The sequence below is a fragment of the Rhodotorula graminis genome (genome assembly GCF_001329695.1).
Source record: "Rhodotorula graminis WP1 unplaced genomic scaffold RHOBAscaffold_2, whole genome shotgun sequence".
Lineage (NCBI taxonomy): Eukaryota > Fungi > Basidiomycota > Microbotryomycetes > Sporidiobolales > Sporidiobolaceae > Rhodotorula > Rhodotorula graminis.
The window spans coordinates 1,213,644-1,240,834 of NW_017264929.1; the positions used below are offsets into that span (position 1 = coordinate 1,213,644).

The following is a 27,191-nucleotide window of genomic DNA, read 5'->3' on the forward strand; positions in this document are numbered from 1 at the left end:
GACCTCGGACCCCAAGCTCGGCTGCATGAAAAACCGTCCGGGCTGCGGCCGACTAGATGCACAGGCGTGGCTCCTGCGCCTCGCTCGCCTCCGTACACCCGACGCGACCCGCACTCTCCTCGCCGCAGGGCAGGAGAACGGGCACCGCACACCCGCACACCCGACCCGCATGTTCTGACCCCTCCCCTTTGCCCCTGTTCGCTCCCCACTCGTCGCCGCGTTCAGCCATGCGTGTCTCCGTCCTTGTGCGTCCCACACCTTCCTCTCGCACAGTCCCTGCGTGCCTCTGACTGACGACCTTGTGCGTGCCCCACAGGCCGACTGCCTCAACAACATTGTCAACGCTGAGAAGCGTGGCAAGCGCCAGGTGCTCGTTCGCCCGAGCTCCAAGGTCATCATCCGTGTCCTCACGGTGATGCAGAAGCACGGTCCGTCCTGCTCTCTTTCTGTGTGTCGTCGACGGCGCGAGACTGACGCAGCTCCTCGCGCGCGCACAGGCTACATCGAGGAGTTCGAGGAGATCGACGACCACCGCTCGGGCAAGCTCGTCGTCCAGCTCAACGGCCGCATCAACAAGACCGGCGTCATCTCGTGCGTCCCCTCTTCCTGCCGGTCCGTGCGAGACTCGGGAGCGCGGCACTGACGACCTCGCGCACAGGCCCCGCTTCAACATCCGCCTCCCGGACATTGAGAAGTGGGTTGCCCTCCTCCTCCCGGCCCGTTCGTTCGGCTACATCATCCTCGTGCGTCCTCTTCTCTTTTTCGCCTCGTCGAGTCGTCCCGTCCTGACCCTCGTCCGTCGTCGCGCCGCACAGACCACCTCGGCGGGCATCATGGACCACGAGGAGGCTCGCCGCAAGCACGTTGCCGGCAAGGTCCTCGGCTTCGGTGCGTCCACACTCTCTCACTCTCTCGCGCCCCCCTCTCGAGCCGACACTGACCCTGTCCGTCGCCCGCAGTCTACTAAGCGCTTCCTCCTCTCGAGGGACGCACGGGAACACGGGGTACCTGGGCCGAGGGCTGCTCTCGTCTCCTTTACGGGCGTGCGTTGGGAGCGCAAAACGCTGCAACGCGCGTGGGATTCGGAGCTGCCCATCTGTGCGGCGAGTATCGAGAACGAGAGAGAATGAGCGAGAGTCTGGCGAGCGGTCGCCGAGGCCCTCGACGCGCTCGCGAGCATGACCACGTCCGAGAGAGCGTCCTGTAGCAGTCGAGCGAGAGACGAACGAGCCCAGCCCGCGCGAGAGAGCGAGTTGCGACTTGCTCATCAGCGCGACGAGGCGGCGATGCACCTCCTGCTCTTCCCACTGCGCGCACGACCACCAGGTGCCGCTGCGAGCCACCGAGCCGCCGACGATGAGCTACACGAGCGACTTCCTCACCTTTACGCTCCCGGCCTCGCCCACTTCGTCCTCCTCGCTCCCCTCGACCTCGACCGCCCTCCCGCCCGACCTCTCGCTCCTCCTCACCGACACACTCGACGCTCCGGCCACCTTCCTCCTCGTGCAACTCGTCGTGCGCGCGCTGCGGCCTGCAGTGCCGGAACCGGCGAGAGCGAGGGCCAGGGCGGCGGGCCCGAGGAGGGTGGTGCTCGTCGGGGTGAGGGAGCGCGAGGAGTACTGGGGCGCGACGCTGCGCAAGCATGTGCGTTCAATCTCGGCTTGGGGCTCGGTCGGCGGCGCAATCAGTGCGCTGGCCCGGTCTAGACCGGCCAGACGACCGCACTCACACCTTCGCTCCTCCTCCTCGCAGGGCGTCCAGCTCGCAACCGAGTCGTCCGCCAGGCGCTTTACCTTCCTAGACGCCTCGTCACCCTCTCTACCCCTCGCCGACCTCTTCTCCTCTCTTCGCACCGCCCTCTCCCGACCCGACGCCGCCGCTCGACCTCCAGATCCGCGAGCTCCGACAGACGGCAACCCTGGCGGCGACGAGCCCGGCCCGCTCGTCGTGATCGACGACCTGAGCGCGCTCTTGTGGGTCGGCAGGGAGGCGAGAGACGTCGTACGGTGGTGGCGCGGCGTGCGGGCACTCGTGAGCGAGGTGCGCTCGTCCCTCTCTCTCTTCTCCCTTTCGTCCTCCTCAACCAGCCCACTGACACTCTTCCTCCTCCATCCTCCTGCTCGCCTGTTGTACAGTCCTCCGCCTCGCTCGTCACCCTCCTCCTTGCCGACTCGCTCTCGCCCTCACCCTCGACTCACGCACCTTCGCCCACCTCTTCGCCGTACCAGAGCCCGGACGACCAGTACCTGTTCCGGCACGCTCTGCAAGGGTGCGACCTGTGGGGAGAGGTGGTCGGGCTCGGGAATGGCGGCACGGGCGCGAGGGGAGAGGTGCGTCGGGCTCGTTCTCCCTCTTTCCGACTCTCGACCTTGCCGGCTCTCGCTCGGCGCGCGAGAGGCAGCGTCGCTCTGGTCGGGTATGGGTGACTGACCTCTCGCACCGCGTCCCACAGCTCTCGCTCCACCGCGGGCCCTCGCTCGTCACGCCGTCGCCCGCGCCGCCGCACTGGTCCGTCGACGCGCCGAGGTCGGGCGCACGCGCGCTCCAGTACAAGCTCGACGAGGGTGGCGCAGTGTGGGAGGTCAAGGGGCAAATGGGCGGCAGGGTTTGGTAGATGGGCGAGGCGAGGCGAGTTTGGAGGGTCCGAGCGAGGAGGGATGGACGGACGCGAACCCGACTCGGTGCTCTGCGAGTCTCGGGCTCTCGTGCTCTCAACAGATTCGAGAGCGAGAGACAGAGCGGTATGACCATGTAGAGAGGGTGCAAGTGTACTGGGCGAGCAACCTTCACTCGAGGAGAAAGACGAGCGGACACGTCAGCGTGCTCGAGCGTGCTGCGAGACGAGTCAAGGCGAACGCGAGCGCTTTCAGCAGGCTCATGCTGTCCCTTTGAGACTTGCAAGGCGTACCGAGGCTGGCAGAGAAGCCGTGCAGGCTGGGAAAGCGGCTGGGAGGACAGCTCTCGACGGAGCCGGGCGCACAGCTCGTCCATAGTCTCGTTGCAAAGCCAAGTCGACACCTTCTACGATAGCGACACACAGACGCCGATTCTAGTCTAGATGCTGTAGCGGAAGTGCGGGTTCTTGGTCCCGAGAAGCTGGACCTCCTCCTCCGTCTTGCCGACGAGGTAGTGGTCGTCGCGCCCGTTCTCCTTGGCCCGGTTCTCGCGCACCTGCCACGCCCACAGGCCCGCAGCGGCGCAGAACATGATGACGCTGCCGGCGAGGTTGAACGCGTTGCCCGGGACGTAGCGAGGTCCGTCCTTGGCTGCGAGGGACGGCGACGAGGGTCAGTGTCGCTCGTCGCGCAGGAAAGGCAGACGGCGAGCGCGTAGGGACGTACGCAGGAAGGTCCAGGTCGCGATGAGGCCGCCGAGGTTGCCGAACATGACGACGGTGCCGATGGCGGACGCACGGGCCGTGTCGGAGGTCACGTTGGCCGCCGCCCAGGCCGTGCAGAGCGCGCCGAACGAGAAGGCGCCGATGGCGACCATGAAAGCCTGCGCGTGTGGGAGCAGCATCAGCTTCGGCCGAGGTCGGAGCGCAAGGGAGAGGGCGAGAAGAGGCAAGGAGAGGAGGGCTCACGGCGGCGTAGCGAACCTGCGGGTTCATAGAAGACAGGTACATGATGTAGCCGATCGTGACGAATGGAGACGACAGGAGCATGTAGAGCCCGCGCTTCTTCGTCTTGAACGAGAGGTAGCCGGTGAGGAGGGTCGTGAAGGCGCCGACGACGTAGGGCGGGACCGTGCGCAGCTGAAGGGCGATCGCGCTCTCGCCCGGGTAGATCGTCCTGACGATAGTCGGCTGCAAGGGACACGTGTCAGTCTCGCGAGGTGGTGGGCCGAGAGGAGGGACGAGGACGTACGAGGCTGTCGAGGCGCGAAAATGGGGCGCGAGGGGAAGTGCATGGTGAGCTCACGCTCGCGAATTTGACTGAGAGAGCGAGGACGTACAAGAAGCCAACGCCCTGGACGGTGATGTTGTTGAACAGGAAGATGAGGGCCGCGACTGTTTCGCGGCGGAAGGGGGAGCGAAAGAGTCAGACTCAAGCCCGGTGCGGACGAGAGGGCGGCGCACGCCGCAGCATCTCCTCGATACGGTGTACGCGCTCGATGTAGTGACGGGGAGGACTGGGAGGACGAGGATAGCGACTCACGAAGGGTTGACGGGCTGAAGATGCCCTGCATGACGGACTTCCTGTGCAGCTTGTCGATCGTCGACGTCTGGCCCGGGTTCTCGGCCTTGATGCGGGCGTCGGCGAGGGCTGCGTGCGTGCACCGACATCAGTAAGGCTGTCGAGTGACGGCAAGGAGAGAACTCGCCGACGCACCTCGCTCGTCCGCCGAGAGCCACTTGCACGTCTCGGGACGATCGGGCAGCACGAACCACGAGATCAAGCCGATGCCCATCGTAATAATGCCCTCGACGATAAAGATGCAGCTCATTGCGCGAAGCAGGAGGGTCAGGACGGGCTCTGCCAGAGGAGGGAGAGAAGTGGACGGACCGCCAGGACCGGTACTGGCCAATCGAGCCGATCTTGAGCAGGCCGCTCGCGAGCAGTCCGCCGACAGCTCCCGCGCCGGGTGCGCAAACGATGTAGCACGAAAGGCGGAAGCCGAGCTCGTCTTTGCGGTCTGTGGGCACCAAAAGTAGGTCAGAGCGACCTTCTCAAGTTGAGGGGGACGACGACGACGAGCACGCACAGAAGCGCGACAGGTAGAAGGCGAGTCCAGGGAAAATTCCTCCCTCCCCGATGCCGAGCACTGTCGCAGGAAGTATGTCAGTGCATCCAGAGGAGAGGGAGGCCACGAGGAGGCCGAGAAGGCGACCTCGCGGCTCTAGGCGACGACGACGCCGACACCGAGACGCCGCACGTCGCCTCGGCTCTGATAGAAAGAGAGAAGAGGGACGCACAGAAGCGGACCGCGATGGCTGCGCCGTAGTTCTGGACGAAGCCCATGCAGAGCGAGAAAAGGCCGAAGAGGAGGGTGAGGACCGGGAGCGTCTTGCCGGGCCCGATCTTCTTGGTGACGAGTTGCAGAGGAAGCTCGAACACCGTGTACGAGACGTAGCTGCAGAGGGCGAGGGCGAGGCGAGAGAGGGAGGGGGCAAGGGATCCGAGAGTCAGTCAGAGAAGAGGCTCGGGCGCCGAGGGAGAGCTGGCGATGGCGGGACGCACAAGACGCAGAGCAGCACGTTGTAGTCGAGGCCCTGAATACGTGACTGTGTCAGTATGACGCTCGTGCCGAGAGGGGAGGTCGAGGCCGCACCGACATGCCCAAGTCTCTCTCGAGGCCTGTGAGGGGGACGAAGCTTGGTCAGACTCGGTCGAGAGATGGGCTCAGTGGCGGTGGACGTACCGGCGACACGACTGTTGCCAATGTTGGCGCTGTGATGGAGGAGGACAAGGAGGAAGAGGGTCAGTTGGCCCGTGAGCAGAAAAGGAGGGCTCGAGCGTCGCCGAGGACGCGCTCGACTCGTGCCGTTCTTCCTGACTGGCTCGTTGACGTACCGGTCGATGAAGCAGAAGCTGCGCACGGACAGGAGCGTCAGGATAGTCGGCCAGGAAAGGGCCGTCGCCGCTTGTCTGCCTCGAGGGAGGTTCGGCATCGTCAAGGAGGGTCGAGAGGCGAAAGCGAGACGCACAGGTAGATGAGGATGACCATGGGGAGGATGCGCAGGTCGAACTTGCGCCTGAGGCGCGCTTCTGCTGCCTCATCAATCCCGAGAAGTCCGTGAGGGCTCTTACCGTCTGCGGCGGACGGGCCTGCGAGCTCGACTGCGTGTCGCCAAGGCGAGGGACGAGGACGGAAGAGGACGAGAGTGTCAGGGCGTGGCGAACGTGCACGAGGTGTTCGACGGTCCTGGCCGAGGAGGACGAGAGAGAAGGGGAAAGGCGGCGACGCACAGTTGTGGACGGACGCCTTTTCGGCATCCTGCGCGACGGGCTTGTGCTCCATGACGGCGCGGACGATGTCGCTGCTCGAGAAGAGGACGAGGTGCCGGTGTCGAGGCGAGGCAAGGCGAGTCGCGGTGCGGCTGAGCTGATGCGGCGCGAGGCGAGGTGCGTGCGCGGTCGAGGGGTGGTGTAGGTGCTGGGGGCTCGTAGAGGTGCGCAAAGCGTCGTCGACGGTCGAAGAGCTGGGCGAGAAGTCGAGGTTGAAGAGGCGGGCCCCAGTCGCGGGCCTCCAACGACCGAGGGAGGTCGGGGCGCGGAACGACGGCGAGAGGTTCAAGCGAACAAAGGGTGCACCCACGCCTCGCCATTGGAGCGGGAGCCCGTTCTGCCGGCTGCATGTGGGCCTGCGATCAATAAGTCTTGGCGCCGGACGAGGTTGTTCGCCGAGGGAGAGCGAGGGAGCAAGTGCGTCGGCTGTAAGGGCCGCGCGACTGCGGTCGCTGCGACGTCGCCGCCCGGGTACGCGACCGACGTCGAGCGCTCCTCGCTGAGCCGGTCGACCCAGTCGACGAGGACCAAAGGCACCAGAAGCGGAAGCGCGCGAGCCGTCCAACTCGAGGCTCGCACTTTGGGGCTCCGCGCGATCGTGCGCAGGCGGCGGGCCGGCCTTTTCGCGGCACCCGCACGAAGCTGCGCTCAGCCTCCACGAGGCGTGCGACGGCGCACGAGCGGAGCTGGCGGCTCGCCCTCGGGGCGACAGAGCGGGAGAGCCGTCCTGGATCGCCCGCGAACGAGCCTCTGGCGAGCCCACAGAGGCGGAGCAGGCCCGGGCGCGGTAGCCCGCTCTCGACACGGCGCCTCGTTCGGCCCGCCGGTCGACTCTGGGCGTAGCCACGGTCAAGCAGCCGGCGGGAGCGTCGTGCGCAGCGGTGGACGAGGGCCGGCTCGTGACCCTCATGCCGCCAGTCGAGAGTGACGACGGCAGAACAGGCTCAGGTCGTCCTAGTTTCGCCTGCGAGGTGAACAGCGTCAGTACGGTCCGTGCGAGGTCCGCCCTCCCAGGTCTGAGCGAGAGGAGGGACTCACCGAGGGCGCGAGGGAGACGAGGAGGAGCTGCCGCGACGAGCCTCGCGACAGGAGCGCCAGCCGAAGCAGAGCACCAGTAGGATGCCTGCGAGAGAAGCGACAGCAAGTGTGCGCCTGTCCAAGGGGCAGCGCGGTGTCGCACGGGAACAAAGGACGAGGAGGAGAGGACGAGGAGAGGAGCGAGAGTCGACCTCGACCACCGCCTCGCAGGTCGAGTGCTGCGCCGCGCACCCTCAGAGTACACCTGCAGCAGCGTCACCTCCCTCCTGCCCGCTTTGCACGCGTGCCCGTCGCCTTGAGCGAGCTCCCCCCTCCTCATCTCATCGCTCAACTCGACCCGACGACGACACCGCCTCGCCCCGGCCTGCCGGCCCCGCCTGCGCCCACGCCCTCGACCTACTGTCGACCAGCGCCATCGTCGAGTGCCCCGCGACCCGCCCCTGTCGAGGTGTGACGCAGCCCCACCCGCCCCAGCTGCTCTCGACCGAGCCGATGTCGCACGACCGTCGCGAGCCCGCAAGGGGGCCGCCCAGCACCTCTCGCCCGGCCACCCCTGTCGCTGGACCTTCAAGCCCGGCCGCCAGCCCGTCAAAGTCGAGGACTCGCGAGAGCAGCCTCGGCGCCACGAGCGCGTTCGGCGGTGGCAGCACGTCCCCGACCAAGAAGCGCATCTACGGCGACAGGTGCGCACCCTCTCACTCTCTCTCTCGATTCCTCCTGTGCGAGCGCGCCACTGACCCCTCGCCCTCCCCTCCAGGTTCATCCCGAACCGCGACGGCCTCGACCTCGCCACCTCGTACTCGCTCCTCCCGGGCTCCACCTCGTCGTCCAACTCGTCGACGCCGAGTACGAGCCACAAGGGCAAGCGCCGAGCGGCCGAGGGCGATGCGCAGACGGGTCCGTCCTCGCCCCCTCTTCTTCCCTCCCTTCCAGGTCCAGGGTGGCTGACCTCGCTCGACCTCGCGCCGCAGAGGAGGCCAACAAGACGTTCGACTCGCTCCTCCGCAGCGAACTTTTCGGTCCTTCCGCGCTCGACCCGACACCCCTCCTCCGCTCGCCGTCGTCCGTCCGCACCCAGACCCAGTACACCGCCGCGACCTCGCCGAGCAACTCGCCCGCGTCGGCCAAGCCCCTGTTCAGCTTCCACTCGCCGTCGAGGAAGCGCATCACGCGTGAAGGCGCCGAGCGTGGACTCGACAGCCCGACGCACGAGCGCTACAGCCTGAGCCCCGTCCGCCACGAGAGCCAGAAGCTCCTCCTGAGCCCGCGCAAGGCGATGCGCCAGGTCAGCCGCGTGCCCTTCAAGGTGCGCCCCACTCTTTCTCTGTCGCACTCTGGATGGTCCTGACGCTCTCCCTCTGCAGGTCCTCGATGCGCCCGAGCTCGCCGTGCGTCCTCGTCCTCTTTCTCTTTCGTTCCTTCGACGACCCTCAACTGACCTCGTGCCCCTGACAGGACGACTACTACCTCAACCTCGTCGACTGGTCGTCGACCAACGTGCTCGGCGTCGGTCTCGGCTCGGCCGTCTACACGTGGAGCGCGCAGACGAGCGAGGTCAAGAAGCTGTGCGACCTGTCCGAGTCGGATCCGCCAGATTCCATCACGAGCATCAACTGGGTTAAGTTGCTGATTTATATTAATTTTATTGTTCAAACATGAGAGCTTAGTACGTGAAACATGAGAGCTTAGTACGTTAGCCATCGCCGTCGGGACCAAGAGCGGCATGATCCAGATCTGGGACGCGCAAGCCGGCCGCATCATCCGGCGCATGACGGGTCACACGGCACGAGGTGCGTCTCTCACTGTCGCTGCCCGCCGTCACTCGCCAGCCCTGACCCGTCTCGCTCGTCCCGCAGTCGGCGCCCTCGCCTGGAACGACCACATCCTCACGTCGGGCTCGCATGACCGCCTCATCTACCACCGCGACGTGCGCATCAAGGACCACTGGACGAACAAGCTCGCCGTGCACCGGCAGGAGGTGTGCGGCCTCAAGTGGAGCGACGACAACCAGCTCGCGAGCGGCGGCAACGACAACAAGCTCTTCGTGTTCGACAAGATGTCCGAGGTGCGCCCCTCGCTCTCTTTCTCTACGTCCTCTCCCTCGAGTGCAGCATTGACAGTTCCGCCTCGACGTTGCAGACGCCGCTGCACCGCTTCACCGACCACGTCGCGGCCGTCAAGGCGATCGCGTGGAACCCGCACCAGCACGGTATCCTCGCGAGCGGCGGCGGCACCGCCGACCAGAAGCTCCGGTTCTGGAACACGCTCACGGGCAACCTCCTGCAAGAGGTCGACACGGGCAGCCAGGTGCGTCCCTGCTCCGCCTCCTCTCGTCGTCGCGCTCTCGCCCACCGACTCACGCCCTTTCGCTCTCGGCAGGTGTGCAACATGCTCTTCAGCAAGAACTCGAACGAGCTCGTCACGACGCACGGCTTCTCGGCGGGCCAGGCGCAGAACCAGGTCATCATATGGCGGTACCCGTCGATGCAGCAGGTCGCCCAGCTCACCGGCCACACGTACCGCGTGCGTCCCTCCCTCCCTCTCCACCCCTCGTCCCTGTGTCCTGGCGCTCACCAACCCCTCGCCACCTGCAGGTCCTGTACCTCGCCGCCTCGCCCGACGGGCAGACGATCGTCACCGGCGCCGGCGACGAGACGCTCCGGTTCTGGAGCGCGTTCCCCAAGAGCAAGGTCGAGCGCAAGGCCGACACGAGCATGCTCAGCCCGTTCGGGCAGATCCGCTGAGCGATCTCAGTCGTGCTCGCTCGAGGGCGTCGTGGTCGGCGCGCGAGCGAGGTCGTAGGGAGGAGCCGGTCTCGTCGTGCGGGATCAGTTCGCTTTTTTTGCGTCGTGCCCTGAGTTCTACGCTTCGCCCTGTGCACGCTTTGCCTAGTCCCCTCCTCGTCTCTCCTCTCCCCTCCCCGTCCTCCTCCTCGCTCCCTTCCCGCCCGCACCCGCCGGCGCTTTTCTACCCCTCTCGCCCTCCCGCTCGCCGTGTGCACAGCCCCGAATCGTTCTGCATGTTGCTAGTAACTCGAAGCGCTTTTTTGCCTGCCTCTCTCTCCATTTGCGTCTCGGGTCGTGAGCGAGGAGAGCGGCTTTGACGTGGCAGCGGCGCTTGAGCCTGCGACGCTTTGCGAGTGCGAGAGAGCCGCGCCCGCCAATCGGTTTCGTCGCGCGCGGTCCGACTGCTCTCTGCGATGCGGTCGAGTCTAGCGCCTGTCCGAGCCCTGGATGTCCGGGCGGCGCGAGCTTCAACCAGGTTGAGGAGGCAGCGAAGGAGGAGGAAGACGCCTGCGGCGCTCACAGCGGCCGGCGAGCTTTCCCAGGGCTGTGCCGCACTCTCGACGACACGTAGAGAGATCTCGAGAGCGATCGAGCCAGCAGGAACAGCGCTCACGACGTCGCCGACCTCGGACTCGAGGGAGGAGGCGACGACACCAACTCGCGCTCTACACGACAAAGTAGCTCGGGAAACGCGCTCGATTGCATCGCAGACACCTCATCGTCCGATCTGGCGCGAGCAGACAGCCGTAACCCTGCTAGATCAAGAGCTAGCGTTTGAGCGAGGGTGCGCAGGATCCCCCTGTCTTTTGTAGGTGGCCGGGCGCACGGGCGCTCCGCAGGGGTGCGCGCCGTGCGAGCGGCTCACCACAGTGCGCCCGCTGCCCTCAGGGGCACGTGAGGGCGGGCGCAGCCTCGTAAAGACCCGTCCGCGACGGCTCGACTCGCTGAGCCGCCGGGACGAGTGCGACGACGAACGAGGACTCTGAGCGGTCTGGGAACAATCGCGAGGGACGAGAGAGCTATGGGAGAGGGAAGAGCGCCGTCGCGCGGCGCAGCAAGGGCGCGAGGGGAAGCTTTCGAGGCCGAGAAGGGGGAGGTGCCATCGAGGGCGCGACTAACCTGCGGCGCGAGGTCGAGAGGGTCAGTGCGCGGCTCGGCGAGGAGCACAGACCCACATGAAGGTCCTGCAAGGGAGAGAGAGAGTGCGCGGGACGTACAAAGGACAAGACGAGCCGCCTCGAGGTCAAGAGCCCGCCTCGCGCCGCCCAGAGGACCGCCCTGCTCGCCTTGCGCAGTCGTTCCGCCTGTAAGGTGACCGAGTCAGTCCATCGAGACCCCTGCACCGCGTCGCGAGGTGGCAGAGGGGGCTAGGGGAGAGGGAGAGGGGTGCCAAGCACGGGGAGGCGGGGAGGAGGGGGACGCACGAGTCGCCCACAGCCCACACAGCGCGGTCGCCTGGCCCAGTAGTCTCCTTGATGCTGCAATAGTCCTCGACGACGATACCCACAGGCCCATGAACCGTTGCCACCAGTCGACAGAGGTCGGACGACGCGAGTTACTGATGAAGGTGTGACGCGCTCTGCGCCGGCGGCGAGCGCTCGCAGTGGTGCGCATGAAGCAGAAGAATGATGCCGAGATGTGCAGGTACCGACTCGAGCCAGTCTGAGCGAGCCCGGTCGTGAGGGCCGAGGGGTGGGAGGGGAAGGAGGGACGCGAGTGCCGAGCAGACCTTGAACTCGAGCTTACGCTCCCCACAGCGGTCGCCGCACTGTCTCCCGCTTCGAGAGTGCTCTCGGTACTGTACAGAGCGGCCTCGCCGACGAGCAAGCCGACAGGAAGAGCGCTCTCGGCTCGAGAAGGGCGATTCGGTGGCAGCTCGAGCTCGCTCGTGGCGGGACAAGCGACAGCGAGGGCGTGCTCGCGACTGAAAGCGAGTACGGCGGAGCAGCACAGGGCCAAAGCGTCGAGCGCGAGCATGGGCCGGCCTCTCGCAAGGCGGTTCGCGCTCGACGGCCTAAGCGCGACCTCTTTCCGTCGGCTCACCGCTTTCCCGATCTCTCTATGCACAGCCAGCTCGGTGAAGAACATGCAAATGCAATGCAGTATGAACTGAGCCAAAAGACCGGGCGCACGTCGCCCTTTTCCGTCGACCTCGCCCCTCGACTCGAACCTCGCCCGCTCGTCTCGCTCAGTACGAGTAGATGAAGTGCGGGTGCCGGTCGCCCTCGAGGTGCCACGTCGACGTGTCGATGACGCCCCCAGTCTCGGCTCGTCGCTCGGCCTTCTTGCGGTTCGCGTGGCGGAGGTAGGCGAGGTTCAGGGCGCAGAAGACGATGATCATGGCCGTCATGGCGATGAGCACGCTCGACGCTTGGTGATCTGCATGTGATGCGTGTCAGGGGCATATTTCCGAGCGACAGAGACGACCGGGAGGAAGCTGGGCGCACACTCGGGTCCTTGCGTGCTCGGGAAGAGCCAAGTCGACTGCGCGCGCTCGAGAGTCAGGGACGGACTCGGGACTCGACTCGTCTCAGGAGTCTGGAGGAGTGGGACGCACAGCGATGCCGCCCGAGTTTGTCATGACGAAGCCGAACGCGACGGCCGTCGCTTTGCGATAGTGGCCCGACGAGTTGCTGCAGGAGGTGCGTGCGACGAGTAAGCGATCATCTTGTTCAGGGCGCAGGCGACGCGACGAGCGTACTTTGGCAGCCAGGTGACGACTGCGAGGCGACCGAGAGGGTCAGTGTCGGTGAACGGGACAAGGAGGAAGGGGACGGAGACGCACGAGCAGGGGAGGTCGAGTACACGCCCGTGATCGCCAAGAAGAGGGCCGTGTACCGCACCGCCATGGTGAGGGACTGGTTGAACACTGCGGAGATGCGAAGGAAGGAGGGAAAGGGAAAGGATGAGGAGAGAAGGTGGAAAGGGGCGGACGAGAGAAGAAGAGGTCAGTGCGCGGTCACGCAGACTGCGTGCGACGACGAGGGCGGGACGTACTGATGTAGCCAACGAGCGCGAGGAGGCTCATGAGGATGGCGCAGAGTCCTCGACGGCCGTAGCGGTCCGAGATGACGGCGTTGACCATCGTGAGGAGGAAGGCGCAGACGAACGGCGGGACCGTGAGGAGCTGCGTCTTGATCGTCGAGTACCCGAACGCGCTCACAATGCTGGGTGTGAAATAGGAGAAGCCGTCTGGAGGCGAGGGAGAGGTCAGGGGAACGTTCAGGGGACGAGGGAGGGAGCGGAAAACGCACAGAGCGTGATGCCGTTGCCGAAGAGCGCGACGAGGATGAGCAGGACGTGCGGGCTCGTCGCCGCCATGCGCACCTCGCGCCACGAGAACTTGTCGTCAAAGTCGTTGGACGCGCCGGCGGGACTGTCGAGCTTGAGGCGGCGGACGACGTGCGCCCGCTGCTCGGGCGTGAGGAAACGCGTGTGTGCGGGCGACCGGGGCAGGAGGAAGAAGCACGCGATGCCGACGACGACGGTGACGCCTCCCTGCAGAGAACGAGACCATCAGTACAGTTCCGCCGTGCGCGAGCGAGTCGACCGCTCGGCACCGAGCCGACCGGCCAGAACCGGCGCGAGCGAGTCGACCAGAGCGAAACGGACGACGCACCTCCAAAAAGAAGATGTATCGCCATCCCTCCTTGCCCCCCAACCCGTCCATCTTGACGATGGCAGCCGCCAAAAGCCCGGAGAAGGCTCCTGAAAGCGATGCGGCCGAGAAGAAGAGCGAGATGCGGGTCTGCAGCTCGTGGCGGCGGTCTGCGGGCAGCGAGGTCAGTGACGAGGTTGCGCGAGAGACGGCCAGGAGGAGAGACGCACAGAACATGCTGAGATAGAGCACGAGGCCGGGGAAAACTGCGAGCGCCCGAGTTGAGAAGGTCGTGAGCGGCGGCGAGAACGGCTTCGAGAGGACGGGCGAGTGGACGGATCGACGCACGACCTCCTTCGAGTAGACCCAGAATGAGGCGGGCCGCGACGAGGTCGCCGTAGGACCGGACGAAGCCCGTGAAGCCTGGGAGGGGAAAAGAGTCAATGACGGCTCGCGCTCGACGACGCAACTTGCGGACGCACAGCAGCACAGTCCCCAAGTCGTGACCATGAGGGGGATGAGGATGTTGGGGCCGACCTTCTTGAGGAGGAGGTTGGACCTGGGACGGGAGGAAGGTAAGTGAGCGGCGGGGACGAGAAAGGTGCACGGCGGACGCGATGGAAGGGCTCGACGTACGGGACCTCGGCTGCGATATATAAGATGTAGGATGCGGTAATACATACAAGGTACTGATGCGGCGTGAGCTTGAGGTCGACGGCGAGCCCTGCGATTCTGGCGGACGAGGATAGGAAAGGCGGTCAGCGAGGTCCGAGACTGCCGTCGCTCGCCCTCGCCTGAGGCCATATAGTAAGGTGGAAGGAGGGGCTCACTTTGCGCTGTAGGAGAAAGAGGGAGGAGAGCAGGGAGACGGAAGAGAGGGGGGAAAGAAGGAAAGGGAAGAAGGAGGGGAGAGAATGGGGTGAGTAGGTCAGTGTCGCGTCCCGACGAAAGAGGGGGTAGAGATCGAGTGAAAGGTCGAGCGTACTTGCCGATTCTGTGAGAGGAAGGGAGGAGGGAGCAAGAGGTCAGGTCGAGTCGAAGGAGGAGAGGCGCCGCGAGAGCTCGACTCACTTGCTCCTGTCGAGAAAGTTGAGCAGGTAGACGACGGCACAGACTGGCAGCACCGTGTAGTCGAGGCGCCGAACGGCGGCCTTGTCGAGAGCCCATTCCTCGGGCGTGAAGGTGGACGAGTCGTGCTGGTGAGGCGGCTCGAGCGAGCTCGGGGCGATCGAGGCGGCCTGGCGCTTCTCCCCCATCTGCGCAGCGTGCACAGGTTGGTCGCTGCCCATCGCAGCTGTGCGAAAGAGTCGAGGAGGGCGAGGAGGAGAGGGTGAAAAGGAGCGAGCTAAGGACTCTCCAAGGGGAACCGGACTCCGCTCGGCCGACGCCCGCGCCGATCAAGCTAAGGGTTTTGACTTGAGGGCGGCGTTTGCGGGCGGACGCATGTACGTTCTTGCGGTTTGCGCGGCAAACCGAAATCGGGTTCGCCTCCCAGCAGCCGGCCGAGCGGGGAGCAATGCAAGGCCAGCTGCTCGAGGCTCGCCTCTCTCACAGCCACGCTCGCCCAGCATGGCGCACTCGGCTGCTCACGAACGCCTTGCGGCACTCTCGTCACACCTCGCCCGGCCGACCGCCCCGCCTCCCGACTGGCCAGGCGCGCTCGCCGCCCTCGAGGCCACCTTCCCCGCACACCAGCTCTCGCTCGACCTCGCGACGCGACAGCAGCACGGCCAGAGCTGGGGGTCGCTGCTCCCGCCGGCACCTCCCGCCGCCGTCCTCCACGCTCTCGCGACGAGCGACGTCGTCGCCGTCGTCCGCATCGCGACTCGGTTCGGCATCGTCCTCATCCCGACAGGCGGCCGCACCGCGCTCGAGGGCCAGTTCACGCCGACGTGCTGCAGCCCACCGGTGCACGAGCAGTGGAACGGCGTCGTGCCGGGCAGGCGGCAGGCGGCGTCCGGCGAGGTGGTCCTGCCGCGGCCGACCATCCACGTCTCGCTGTCGCGCATGAACCGCGTCCTCGAGCTGCACGCGCAGGACTTCCAGGCCGTCGTGCAGCCAGGCGTCGGCTGGGCGAGCCTCAACGCCTACCTCGCCGAGCGCGACGGCGTCAAGCTCTTCTTCCCCGTCGACCCGGCGCCGGGCAGCGAGTTCGGCGGCATGGCGGGCGTGGCAGGGAGCGGCACGAATGCGGGTGCGTCCACTCTCTCTCGCCTCTGTCGCCTCTCGCCTGAAAGGGCTGCCCTTGCCCGTCCTCGACTCTCCTTCGCGCGACTGACGACCTCGCACGACCCTCGTCACGCAGTTGGGTACGGCACGCTCCGGGCAGAGTGGATCCAGGGCATGACGGTCGTCCTCATGGACGGCTCGGTGATCCGCACCAAGGGGACGAACCGCGCGAGGAAGAGCACGACCGGGTTCGACACGGGCCGCCTGTTTCTCGGCAGCGAGGGTACCCTCGGCGTGCGTCAACCCGAGAACGAGGACCTCCTTGCCGCCCGCGACTCTCACTGACCCTCGCAAACCCCCTCGCAGATCATTACGGAGCTCACCGTCCGCCTCGCGCCAAGCGTTCCGCTCAAGGTCGCCCTCACCTCGTTCCCCTCGGTCGCCAATGCCGTCACCGCCGTCGTCGACATCCTCGGCGCAGGCCTCACGCCCACGTCGCTCGAGCTTCTCGACGGCACCTCGATCCGCGGCCTCAACCTCAGCAAGATCCTGCCCGACGAGTTGCCCGAGGAGCCGACGGTCCTCATGCGCTTCTCGAACCCGAGCGACGAGGTGAATCGCGCGAGCCTCGAGACGGTCGCCAAGATCGTCGAGCGAGCGGGTGGGCGAGAGCTGCGGGTCGCCAAGAACGAGCAGGAGAACGACGAGCTGTGGAAGGCGAGGAAGGTGCGGCCCGCCCTCCCTTTCCTTCGTCGTCCTGCCCGTGCCGGGAAGCCTGTACTGACTCTTTGCGCCCACTCGCAGTCGCAGTACTGGTCGCAGCAGCTCCTCATCGGCGCAGGCTGTCGCACACTGGCAAGTCTCTTTCGCCTCTTCCCACCTTCCCGGCTCCTCTCGCCGTCGTCGAGACACGAGCTCACCTCTCGCCATGCACACAGATCACCGACGTCTGCGTCCCGATATCACGTCTTGCCGAGTTCGTCGCGCGGAGCGAGGTGCTGGTACAGCGCTCGGGCCTCGTTGCGCCGATCGTCGCGCACATCGGTGACGGCAGTGCGTCTCTCTCTCTCTCTTTCTCTCTGTCTGCCCCTCTTCCGGCCCTCTGTGTGCGCTCACGAGCACTGACATGCTCGCACCGCACAGATGTCCACCGAGCGATCCTGTGGAAGGGCGCCGAGGGCGAGACGGAGCGACCAAAGGAGGTCGAGCACCTCGCCAAAGCGCTCGTCAAGCTCGCGCTCGAGCTCGAGGGCACCTGCGCCGGCGAGCACGGTATCGGGTGTGTTGTCTGTTTCTCTAGCTCTCGTACGTCGAGGCGTCGGCTCGAGCGCACGGGCCTGACCGTCTCGAGTGCTCCTCGCAGGCTCACGAAGCGCAAGTACCTGCGCGCCGAGCTCGGCGAGGGCACCGTCGCCCTCATGCGCACCGTCAAGCGTGCGCTTGACCCGCTCAATCTCCTGAACCCAGGCAAGGTCCTGTTTCCAGAGGGCGAGGAGGAGTGGGTGTGAGTCGGGCGCGCCCTTGAGCAGTTCTGCAATCCGCTCTCGTCCTCTCTCCTTTGACCTGGTCGCATGTCGAGAGAGACTGTGTCGTTCCAAAGCGATCCAGGCAAGCTGCACCTGAGCTGCTCGTGCTCGAGCGCTCGTACGAGAGCAGGCTGAAGAAACCCCTCTCGCACGGACGGCTCTACTTCGCACGCGACATCTTACTACTTCCGATAGACGATGGACGCATACACATAGCGCAGGAGAGCCGAGCGAGAGACCGGGTCGCGAATTCGCGAGCGCAGTGGGCGCGGCAGCCAACGAGGAGAGGGGGACGAGGTCACCCCCCCTCCGCGCGCCAGCCACAGCTCGCCAAGGCCCAAAAAGCTCGTCGACGAGCTCCCAGCCGCACCAGCAGGACCCGGTCCAGTACCAGCTCGCCCCCGTGCATCCTCGTCGTCCTCGACCACCTGCCAGTGCACAGCCTCGGGGCGCCCACCTCCCCTCGCCCCGACCCCGGCAGCGCACCCGACTGCGTGCGACAGCCAGCAGCAGCGTCGACTAGCCCCTGTCGAACCCGAGCACGTGCGTCCACGCTCCCTGTCTTCGTCCCCTGCCCCTCGCCCTTGCCCCCTCGCCGGGCACCGCCTCTTTCTTCCCCCGATCAACCTCGCGCTGACCACCGCATTCGCGCGATGCAGAAGCCGTCGTATACAGCCGCAGTAGCCTACACAGCTCGCCGTCGGTCGATCGCCCCTGTCCTGTCGCGCGCCGTCCCCTTCCTTCCGCCTGCGCCCTCACCCCGACTCGACCACCGGCTCTTCGCCTTCTTGCCGCCATGTCCGCCGACCCTGTCGTCCAGGGCGCCGCGCCGCCGGCGATGGAAGGTGTCGTCGCTCAACCGGGACCGAGCGAGAACGAGCGCGGCGGCGACGCGACCGTGTCGGCCCCTCGCAGGCGCGCGCCATCGCCCATTTCGACTCGCCAGGACCCCAACCGCCCGTTCACGTTCAAGCGCCAGTCGTCGGGCTTCACCTCCTTCATGAACTCGATCGCTTCGCCCACGAGCGAGGTCCGCACCCGACCGGCGACGCCCGCCGAGTCGGCGACTCGCTCGACCTTCTTCACGGGCTCGCCCGCCGTGCCCGACGCGCTGCCGACGAGCGCCGCCCCGGTCTTCAGCGTGTCGCCCGTTCCGGCGCAGCAAGACCTCGACCTTCCGGCGGCACCGGCGCTGCAGCTCAGGGGCCCGTCGCCCCTCCCGGACGAGGACGAGGACCGCCCCAAGGGCCAGGGCACCCTCGAGCTCGAGCGCGTTCTCGGCATGTGGGCCGCCAAGACTGCTGTTAGTCCTCTCTCCTCTCTCTCTCTTTCGCCGCGGGCGCTCGGAAGGCAGCCGCCTCGACGGGACGTGCCCCGCTCTCCTTGACCTGGCCTGACCTCCCCTCTCGTCCCTTCCCTTCGTCACAGAGCTCCTCCTCCTACCCTTCCCTTCCTTCCCTCCCGACCGCCTCGTCGTCGACCGCCGCCAGTGCAGGCGCTGCCGCCACGCCCCTGTTCGCCCAGGCGATCGTCACGGCCGAGCCCGAGTCGCTCGACCTCGCCTCGTCAAGCGGTCAGCAGCAGGCGTCGGCCGCCTCGACGTCATCGTCCCTGTCGTCCGTCTTTGCCGACTTTGCGCAGCTCGCCGCGCTCCAGCCGACAGCGTCGGCGTCGCGCGACTTGCTCGACCTTCCTCGCCCGCCTCGTCGCCAGCGGTCCAAGTCCGAGGCCGACATCATCTCGATGGACTTTAGCAGCCTTGGCCCCGTCACGTTCGCGCCGACCTCGCAAGACGGCGGCCCGACTTTCGACCTGAACCGCGGCGGCTTCCCACCTTCCTCCTCTCAGCCGCCCGCGCTCGTCAACACGCCCTCGTTCCCGGCCTCGATGGTCGCCACCAACGTCTTCCGCCCGCCGTCGGCGCCGTCCGGCTACGGGCCAACTGCCTCGGCCAGCTCGACGGCCGACGCTGTCCAGCTCCAGTCGTACGACCTTGCCCTGCGTGCTCGACCGACGGCGAGCCACCAGCGCGGCGGCGGCGGGCCCGGTTACCGCGAGGCGGCGCTCCTCGACATCGGCGTCGGGCCTGAGCGAGGTCGGCGCGCCAAGAGCCAGGGCGTCGGTCATCGTCGCTCGGCCAAGTCGGACGACTTCACCCACCTGTTCCCGCAGCCGCTCGGCGGCAGCGCAACGTTCGCGCACCAGCAGCAGCACCCGTCGACGACGTACACGATGGAGAACGGCCACCTCGCGCCACCAGGCGGCGCCCCATCCGCCGCCGCCGCCGCCGCGCCGCAGCGCGTGCTCCCGCCCTTCTCGACGGGCTCGTCCACGGCGCAGGGCGAGTCCGACGCCTCGCCGCACCTCCAGCACCAGGTCTACTACGTCCCGAACGGGCAGAGCGTGCCGATCCAGGTCGCCTACCTCACGTCGATCGACCCGGCGACCGGCCAGTCGATCCTCACGCCGGTACCGCAACCTCAACCGCAGCAGCCGCACCAACAGCAGCTGCAGCCGCAGCAGCACCCTCAGCAGCAGCCCCAGGGCATGTACCCGCCGCGTCAGCAAGCCCACCCGCAGTACTCGCCACAGGGCAACGCGCTCGCGCTCGCCGCCGCCCAGGCCGCCCAGGCGCACGCCGCGTCCGTCGCGCAGGCCGCCGTCTCGGCCACGTCGTCGTCGTCGGTCGCGTACCCGAACGGCGCGGCGCTTGGGCAGCGTCGTCCGAGCGCCGGCCGCCTGAGCGTCGCCTCGGCGGCGGGCTCGAGCCATTCGCCTGGCGGCGTCTCGCCCGGCGGGCACAGCGCTTACGGTGCCCCTCGTGTGCCGTTCTCGTACCGCTCGCCGGTCACGCTCGGCCTGCCGAGCTTGCCAGACCCGCACGCGGCGGCGAGCGGCTTGAGCCCCGGCGGCGCGAGTTCGGGTCGTTCGGGCGCCGGCGGCGCGAGGAAGCGCAGCCGGGCCTCGGCGGTCGCTGCGGCGGCGGCGCTCAAGCGGGAGCATGACGAGGACGAGGACGAGGACGATGCAGAGGGCGAGGACGACGCCGAGATGCGCGACGACGCGTACGACGACGACGAGGGCGACTACGAGGACGATGGCCAGGCCGAGCCGTCGCTGCGTGCGCCGGCCGTGTTCGGCAAGGCTCGCAAGAAGGCGCCCGGGTCCGGCGGCGGCGGCAAGAAGGGCGCCAAGCTCGGCGCGCGCACGGCGGGCAACTTTGCCGAGGACGACGAGGACGAGTTCACCAAGGAGAGCAAGACGACCCAGGCGACGATCGACGCCGCCAAGCGCCGCAGGAATGCGGGCGCCGTCGCCAAGTTCGTGTGCGAGCTGTGCGGCGAGACGTTCACGCGCCGGTACAACCTCCGAGGTGCGTCCCTCTCTTCCTCTTTCCTCGCTCGCCTTGTCCTCGACGGTACTGACTCTCTCTCGGCGCGCTCTCGCAGGTCATCAACGTGCGCACAAGGGCGAGAAGCCGTACAGGTGCTCTCAGGAGGACTGCGACAAGGTGCGTCCGCCGTCGTCCTTTCCTCCCCTCCCCCTCTCCGTGTCGGGCTTGCCTGACGCCCGTAACCTCCCCAGTCGTTCGCCCGCGCCCACGACTGCAAGCGCCACGAGCTCCTGCACCTCGGCGTGCGCAAGTACAACTGCGCGCCGTGCAAGCGCGACTTTGTCCGCCTCGACGCTCTGCACCGCCACCGTGCGTCCCCTCTCTCTCTTTCCTCTCGCGCCATCTTAAGGGCGGCAGCTGACCCACCTCGCACCCGATAAACAGACCGCAGCGAGGTCGGGCAAGAGTGCGTCAAGAAGCTGCAGGCCGACGGCGCCAAGTTCGACGAGAAGGGCGCCCAGATCCTCTGAGCGGTCGCTCCTCCCCCTCCCGTCCTGCCCCCTCTACCTCCTCGCCTTCCACCCCTTCCCTCTAGCTTGACTCTCGTCCCGAGTCGAGCTCGCTCGCCCGTCTCGCAGTTGTCCTTGGTCCCCCTCCCCGTCGGTGTACTTGTTCTCGGTCTCCTCTTTTGTACACTCTTCTGTCCCAGAAAAGGCTGCTTCAACTAGCTGCGCGTTTTGCCTCGACCGTTCTCTACGAGAGGCTGCGAGCGAGCGATTCTCTGAGACGTCGCTGCGGGGTCGTTCGGCGAGATGCACCGCCTCGAGAGCGCGCGCTCTTCCACGCTTCCTCACGCCCGCGACACGCTCAGTCGCAGCTGCAACCACCTGCAGAGCTCGCAAGAGACCCACCGCCGAGCCGACAGCGCAGCCCACCACCCGCTCGCTCTTCCCTCGCCTCTCGGACGACGCGCCTCTGATCGTTCGTCTCGTCGCCCACACCGCCTTGGTCGCCCTCAAGAGCTCCCGAGCGCGCGTTCCAGCCTTTCAGTGCACCAGTGCAGAGTGGCCCAGACCCCAAGAGCTGTCCAAGTCGCTCGAGCAGCCGGTGCGTCCGCTCGACCCCTCTCCCCCCGGCGTCCTACTGCCGGCGTCTTCAACAGTCCGCTGACCGCAGGCCTCGTACAGCACGCAGGCCCGTCCACGACCGCCGACTTCCAGCTCGCCTGGCCAACTCGTCGAGTACAAGCCGCCCGCCTTCGACGCCCGACCTCCCGCCTCGAGCCGACGACCCTTCTTCCCTCCGCCAGTACACCCTCTTTCCCCTTGTCCCGGTCGCCATGTCGTCTAGCGCAGACGCCCAGCCGGCGAGCTACAAGGCAATCGGAATCTCACTCGCGGTCGGCTCGGGCCTGTTGATCGGCGCCAGCTTCATCTTCAAGAAGAAGGGCTTGCTGGCGGCGCAGAAGAAGACGGGAGGCGTCGCGGGAGAGGGCCACCCGTACCTCAAGAGCTGGCTGGTGCGTCACCCCTTCTCGTCCCCTCTCTCGTCGCCCCTCTCGTCCCCCTCTCGTCGTCCCCCCTCTCGAGCCGTGCGCCCTCGCCACGACTGACACTCAAGGCTCGCGCAGTGGTGGACCGGCATGATCATCATGATCCTCGGCGAGGTCTGCAACCTTGTCGCGTACTCATTCGTCGACGCCATCCTCGTGCGTCCGAGATCCTCCTCTCACTCTCTCTCTCGGGCGAACGGCAACTGACGTCCTCGACGAGCAGGTTACGCCCATGGGCTCCCTCGCCGTCGTCACGAGCGGTGTTCTCGCGCACTTTCTCCTCAAGGAGAAGTTGACCACGTTCGGCTGGTTGGGAAGCGTCCTCTGGTGCGTCCGGCCCATTCTCCCCTCGCCGTCGCCGCCCTCGCTCACGGCCGCCCCTACCCTCGCAGTATCCTCGGCTCGGTCATCATCGCCCTCAACGGTCCTTCGGAGCACGGCTCGTCCGACATCAACAAGTTCAAGGACCTCTTCGTGTCGCCCGGTTTCCTCACGTGGGGCGGGATCTGCCTCGTCGCGGCGGCCGCCATGGTCTTCTTCGTCGCGCCGCGGTACGGCAAAAAGAACATGTTTGTCTACATCGTCATCTGCTCGCTCCTCGGCGGCCTGTCGGTCGCCTGCACGTCCGGCCTCGGCGGGTCCATCCTCTCGTCGATCCGCAACTCGGACTCGACGCCCTGGCGCAACTGGTTCATGGTGAGCACCTCTCTCTCCTTGTCCTGCGCAACTCTCTCGTCCTCTCGTCGGGTCGGACGATCGCGAGGCTCGAGCGCACTCGGTATAGGCGAAACGACGAGCATCTACTTACCCTTCCTCTCGCCGTCGCAGTACTTCCTCATCGCGTTCGTCGTCACGACCCTCCTCCTCGAGATCAACTACCTCAATAAAGCCCTCGAGCTGTTCAACACGGCGGCCGTGACCGCCGTCTACTACGTCATCTTCACCTCGTGCACCCTCATCACGTCCATCATCCTCAACAAGGGCTTCAGCGGCGCGACGACCGTGTCCATCATCAACGTCGTCCTCGGTTTCCTCGTCATCGTGCTCGGCGTCACTCTTCTTCAGCTGTCCAAGGTCGACCCCGAGGAGGTCCAGTCCGCCCTGCTCGACAAGCGCTCCGCGACCATCTTGCGCGCCACTCGCGCCGGGTCCGGCCACGAGTCGGCTTACGACGCCGAGGACCCGGGCATGGACACGGTGCGCGGGTTCGGCGGCGCCATCGGCTCCATCCACCGCGCCATCTCCATGCGGTCGCAGCAGACGCGCCGCCGCCAGTCGACGGGCCCGTTCGGTGCCGACGAGATGGCGATGCGGTGGCGAGGGGCCGGCGAGGGGAGGACCGGTGCGCCTGGTGCAGCTGGGAGCGGGCCGAGCGAGAACATTCCGCGGTACCAGCTGTACGACGCGCCAGCGCAGATTCACGAGGAGCCTTTGCCGTGCGTCCCTCCTTCCCTCCTTATTCCGTGATCTCTTGCGGTGAGCGGCGCCTGACTCATCGATCCTGCAGCATCGACGCCGCCGACAAGATCTCTCTGCACTCGGGCCTTGCGTCGCCGGGCCTGCCCTCGCCCGTTCCGAGCCTCGACGGCCGGCCGCGAGCCAGCTCGGCCGTCAAGTTCGCGCAGAACGACAACCTGCATCTCTGTACGTCTCCGCTCGTCGCGGATCGTCGCCCTCGTACTCGTGCGCGCCCCTGACGAGGTCCACCCGCTCGCAGACGGTGTTTCTCGAAAAGGGCCGACCGGCCACGTCGAGCAGCCTCGCCTCGAGGGCACCCACGTGCACCAGTCGAGCTTTCCCGTCGCGACGAGCGACGTTGGCGACGCCGCAACCGGCGACTTCTCGGCCGCTCGGAGCGGCTCGCTCTTCGCCTCTCCCGCCTACCGCGACCCGTTCGCCGAGCAGCCCGCCTCGCCCACTTCCACGTCGCACTCTCGCCAATCTCTCGCACAGCGCCTCGGCTCGGCCTTCTCGCCCTCGTCGCCCGACATCGCCGAGAAGGACTTCAACCCGGCGTTCGCAGCCGTCGACGTGCCGGGTACGGCGCCCCTGCCGAGCCGAGGCCGCTTCGCGTTGTCGCCGTTGCGCAAGGGCTCGCGCGAGGCGTCGCCGGCGAGGACGGGCGCAGGCGTGCCGCACCCGAGGGGCCCGCGAGACGCCGAGGCGATGGGGGAGGAGGAGGCGCTCGTCGGTCGGCAGGAGTTGGGGAGGAGGGTCGGCAGCGCGGGCAGCAGTGACGGAGAGGACGACGATGACGAGGCGGATGGGTCGCAGCTCGAGCGGTACGACACGCGAGACATGCTCTGAGCTGGAGGTTTCTCGTCGGTCGTCCCCTGTGTTACTTAGCCTCCTCTCGTTATCTCTCTCGCTCCCTCTCTCTCTCCTGTACCTCTGGGTAGACCTGCTCGAGAAAGAGAGCAACATGGACATTCGACCTCGACCGTTGCAGCACGCGACCCTTTCGAGCGAGTCGTCGCCCATCTTCGTCGACCATGAGAGGCTCGAGCGTCTCACGCTCTCGAGAGAAGCGCTCTCGGGATTCTCGCTTTCGTCACACTCGAGATGTCGGGAGACGATGATGATAGTATGACAGCGCCGAATCGACGCGATGAATGTAACGACAAGAGGGATCCAACTGGCTGCGACCGCCCTCTCGCTCGCTCGCTCGCGAGCTAGTGCCCGCCGCCCGGCAGCGGGTTGTCCTTGCGGTACTCGGCCCTCCACGTCTTGATCTTGTCGCGCAGGCCCTTGAGGCGCAGCGTCTTGCGCACCCACCGCAGGAGAGCGTCGTCCGACTCGACGAAGAAGTAGCCGCCGAGCGTCGTGAGGATGCTCTCGAACGAGGCGTTCGGCGTCGTGAACTCGTCTGCGGGAGAGGGTGCAACGAGTCAGGCCTGACGCCTCAAAGAGTACGAGAGGGAGAGAGAGAGAAGAGAGCGCGAGGACGCACGCTGAAAGTGCCAGATGATGCCGACGGCGATGATGACGAGGACGTCGACGCCCTCGAGGAGGAGCGCGTCCCACAGCCGAAGCTGCGTCGCGAACGGGAACGAGTTGGTGTAGAGCGTGAGGTACCACTTGCTCGAGTAGGACGACGGGTGGACGCAGTGCTCCTCCTGCGAGAACGACGAGGCGAGTCAGGTCGACACGACACGGCGCCGCCGAGAGAGGGGGAAGGTGAGACGCACAAAGGATGCGTGTACGTCCGGCATAAGCAGCTCGACGAGCTTCTGCTGGACGTGCCACGCCTCGTGCAGGCCGGGAAAGCCGGGCGCGAAGATGTGCGCGAGGCGGTACTGGTCGAACAGGCGACACATGGCGACGTAGGCGCGCTGCAGAAGATACGGCGAGTCAGTGACCGACTGAGGAAGGGGACGAGAGGAAGGAGGAAGGCGGGCGCACCTCGGGCTCAAAGTAGCACAGGAGGGTGGCGGCGAGCGAGCCCATGCCCTGGCAGTACCCGCCGATGTCCTCGCACCGCAGCCCGAACGCGTGCAGGACGTGGAACAGCGAGCGTTGGCCCTGGCCGTACCGCGTGTGGAACATGACGTGGCCCGAGATGGTCCTCGGGACGTCGAGGTCGATCTGCACGTCCTGGACGTACGGCGCGGCGACGAGCGCCTCGTACTCGGCCGTCAGGCGCTCGAGGCTCGGCGCACCGCCGCGGTGGCCCTCGACCTCGCCCGCCATGCGCTCGAGCATGAGGCCCCAGACCGCTCGGCGCCAGCGGTCCGGGATGCCCTTGAAGACGCGGCGCTGCAGGCGGCGGTACTTGCCGCTCTGCCCGCCGCCGCCGCCTGGAACACGCCCGCTCCACCAGTCAGACGAGACGACCCAGTCCTGGGCGTTGCCGCCCGGGTCGCGCTTGGCGACCGAGAGCATGTCGCCCCACTTGCCGACGCGCTTGGTCTCGAGGGCGACGGCGTCGGGCGAGATGGCGGTCGAGGGCAGGAGCGAGATGGTCGAGTGACGGTTCGAGAGGTTGCGGGTCGAGGGGCGGATCGGCGCAGGCGCTGCGGGAGGCGCCGACTTGCTCGAGCGCTTTTTGGGGTCGGTCGAGGGGACCTTTTCGAAAGGAGCGGCCGAGAGAGTGAAGATGTTGTGGTGCTGGGAGGATAATGCGGCAGGGTGCGAGTTGGAGAAGAAGCCGTACCTGTGGGAGCGCAAGGTCAGTGACACTGCGCGAGGGTCCGAGCGCGCAGAGAGAGAGAGAAAGCGCGAGACGCACCGGTCGACGCGTCGCAGAATGTGGTCGGCCTTGGCCTCCTCGTCAATGTCGCTCCTCGGCTCGACGATGGGCTCGCCCTCGGGCACGCCGTCGTGCTCGGCGACCTCGCGCAGGATGATGCCGTCGCGGCTGCGCTCCTTGCCCTCGTCCCACCCGTCGCCGTGGACGCCCTTCTCGTCGAGGCGCGCGTACAGGCGCTGCACGAGAGCGGCGACGCCGTCCGGGTCCGTGTAGCTGTTGAACGAGACGCTGCTCGACGGGTACGGCGACAGGTCGGGCCCTTGCGGAGGCTCAAGCGACTTGCGCTGCGGGACGTGCGACGAGTTCGAGGTGGCCGCCGACAGGGAGGACGACAGGCTGTTGGACGCCGTCATGGTGCGGTTGCGGACGCACGGGCCCATCGACGAGGGTTGGTCGACGCTCGGGACGACCGGCGGCAGCGGTTTGTCCATCGACGGCCGGTCGACGACGACGGCTCGTGGCGGCTCGTCAGGGAGGTTGAGGACGGGCTGAGGCGGACTGGCCCGTAAAGTCGAGCGAGGGACGGGCGGGGTCGAGGGAGGAGCGGGCGAGCGAGCGACGCCGTTCTGGCGCGGCTGGCTCGACGAGATGGAGCTCGATCGCGGCGGCGTCGCGACCATGTGCGCGCCGTTGTAGCTGGCGCCCGACGAGCTCCGTGCCCGGTACGACTCGGGCGAGTCCCGACCCGCAGCGCTCGCGGGATCAAGCGCGAGGGCTCGGTGCGGCGGCGTGGCGGTCCCGAGCCTCGCCCACTCGTGCGCCGCGTCTGCGCCGCTCACACCACCTGCTCCTGCTGCACCGTCGAGCCCTCGCACCGACGCACCGGATGCCGACCGGCGCCGCTTGACCTCGAGGCCCGGCGCCTCGACGCCGTTCTGAACGCCCAGGCGCGAGCCGTTCTCGCCTCGCCCGTGGAGCTGGACGGCGCTGCCGTCCTCTGACGTGAGGGCGCGGGCGATGGCGGACATGCGGCGGACGGGCGTGCAGGCGG

At 67.0% G+C, this 27,191-nt stretch overlaps 9 protein-coding genes across 9 annotated transcripts; 6 read left to right on the plus strand and 3 right to left on the minus strand.

Moving 5' to 3' along the window:
• Positions 1-227: 227 nt before the first annotated feature.
• Positions 228-967, plus strand: RHOBADRAFT_31269 (uncharacterized protein; the record flags this gene model as incomplete). Its single annotated transcript, XM_018412955.1, has 6 exons — positions 228-245; positions 317-428; positions 498-591; positions 659-743; positions 816-888; positions 960-967. 6 exons carry the CDS (start codon positions 228-230, stop codon positions 965-967), a joined length of 390 nt encoding a protein of 129 aa, XP_018273766.1.
• A 2,087-nt stretch (positions 968-3,054) lies between these two features.
• RHOBADRAFT_31279 (uncharacterized protein) lies at positions 3,055-5,961 on the minus strand (the record flags this gene model as incomplete). Its single annotated transcript, XM_018412957.1, has 15 exons — positions 3,055-3,266; positions 3,342-3,498; positions 3,584-3,805; positions 3,951-4,009; positions 4,158-4,265; positions 4,332-4,441; positions 4,506-4,635; positions 4,705-4,764; positions 4,916-5,073; positions 5,181-5,212; positions 5,272-5,297; positions 5,362-5,390; positions 5,514-5,531; positions 5,648-5,753; positions 5,910-5,961. 15 exons carry the CDS (start codon positions 5,959-5,961, stop codon positions 3,055-3,057), a joined length of 1,479 nt encoding a protein of 492 aa, XP_018273767.1.
• Positions 5,962-8,178: 2,217 nt separating this feature from the next.
• RHOBADRAFT_33886 (uncharacterized protein) lies at positions 8,179-9,730 on the plus strand (the record flags this gene model as incomplete). The annotated part of the gene is made up of 8 exons (XM_018413152.1): positions 8,179-8,292; positions 8,351-8,374; positions 8,442-8,608; positions 8,676-8,776; positions 8,843-9,051; positions 9,126-9,293; positions 9,366-9,509; positions 9,581-9,730. Exons 1-8 carry the CDS (start codon positions 8,263-8,265, stop codon positions 9,728-9,730), a joined length of 993 nt encoding a protein of 330 aa, XP_018273768.1. The 5' UTR covers positions 8,179-8,262.
• Positions 9,731-11,923: 2,193 nt separating this feature from the next.
• RHOBADRAFT_51536 (uncharacterized protein) lies at positions 11,924-14,659 on the minus strand (the record flags this gene model as incomplete). The annotated part of the gene is made up of 15 exons (XM_018415895.1): positions 11,924-12,151; positions 12,220-12,256; positions 12,330-12,405; positions 12,474-12,492; positions 12,558-12,641; positions 12,770-12,964; positions 13,027-13,270; positions 13,392-13,540; positions 13,601-13,636; positions 13,719-13,793; positions 13,853-13,929; positions 14,007-14,102; positions 14,201-14,206; positions 14,356-14,364; positions 14,442-14,659. 15 exons carry the CDS (start codon positions 14,657-14,659, stop codon positions 11,961-11,963), a joined length of 1,512 nt encoding a protein of 503 aa, XP_018273769.1. The 3' UTR covers positions 11,924-11,960.
• A 280-nt stretch (positions 14,660-14,939) lies between these two features.
• On the plus strand, positions 14,940-17,095 carry RHOBADRAFT_33893 (uncharacterized protein; the record flags this gene model as incomplete). Its single annotated transcript, XM_018413153.1, has 8 exons — positions 14,940-15,262; positions 15,314-15,564; positions 15,676-15,833; positions 15,906-16,265; positions 16,344-16,394; positions 16,478-16,592; positions 16,683-16,818; positions 16,903-17,095. 8 exons carry the CDS (start codon positions 14,940-14,942, stop codon positions 17,045-17,047), a joined length of 1,539 nt encoding a protein of 512 aa, XP_018273770.1. The 3' UTR covers positions 17,048-17,095.
• Positions 17,096-17,547: 452 nt separating this feature from the next.
• On the plus strand, positions 17,548-18,368 carry RHOBADRAFT_51538 (uncharacterized protein; the record flags this gene model as incomplete). Its single annotated transcript, XM_018415896.1, has 2 exons — positions 17,548-17,608; positions 17,725-18,368. A coding segment is annotated over exon 2 (507 nt), but the record flags the coding sequence as incomplete, so codon positions are not given.
• A 1,748-nt stretch (positions 18,369-20,116) lies between these two features.
• RHOBADRAFT_11568 (uncharacterized protein) lies at positions 20,117-20,839 on the plus strand (the record flags this gene model as incomplete). The annotated part of the gene is made up of 3 exons (XM_018412051.1): positions 20,117-20,438; positions 20,515-20,576; positions 20,651-20,839. The coding sequence occupies 3 exons, from the start codon at positions 20,117-20,119 to the stop codon at positions 20,837-20,839; spliced, it is 573 nt and encodes a 190-aa protein (XP_018273772.1).
• Positions 20,840-21,726: 887 nt separating this feature from the next.
• RHOBADRAFT_51539 (uncharacterized protein) lies at positions 21,727-24,367 on the plus strand. Its single transcript, XM_018415897.1, has 7 exons — positions 21,727-21,918; positions 22,030-22,107; positions 22,175-22,278; positions 22,344-22,647; positions 22,780-23,387; positions 23,459-23,595; positions 23,669-24,367. Exons 1-7 carry the CDS (start codon positions 21,739-21,741, stop codon positions 24,256-24,258), a joined length of 2,001 nt encoding a protein of 666 aa, XP_018273773.1. The 5' UTR covers positions 21,727-21,738; the 3' UTR covers positions 24,259-24,367.
• A 149-nt stretch (positions 24,368-24,516) lies between these two features.
• Positions 24,517-25,863, minus strand: RHOBADRAFT_24275 (uncharacterized protein). Its single transcript, XM_018412635.1, has 5 exons — positions 25,769-25,863; positions 25,354-25,729; positions 25,140-25,283; positions 24,902-25,067; positions 24,517-24,817 (listed from the first exon to the last, which is right to left on the minus strand). The coding sequence occupies exons 1-5, from the start codon at positions 25,831-25,833 to the stop codon at positions 24,624-24,626; spliced, it is 945 nt and encodes a 314-aa protein (XP_018273774.1). The 5' UTR covers positions 25,834-25,863; the 3' UTR covers positions 24,517-24,623.
• Between the last annotated feature and the right edge of the window lie 1,328 nt (positions 25,864-27,191).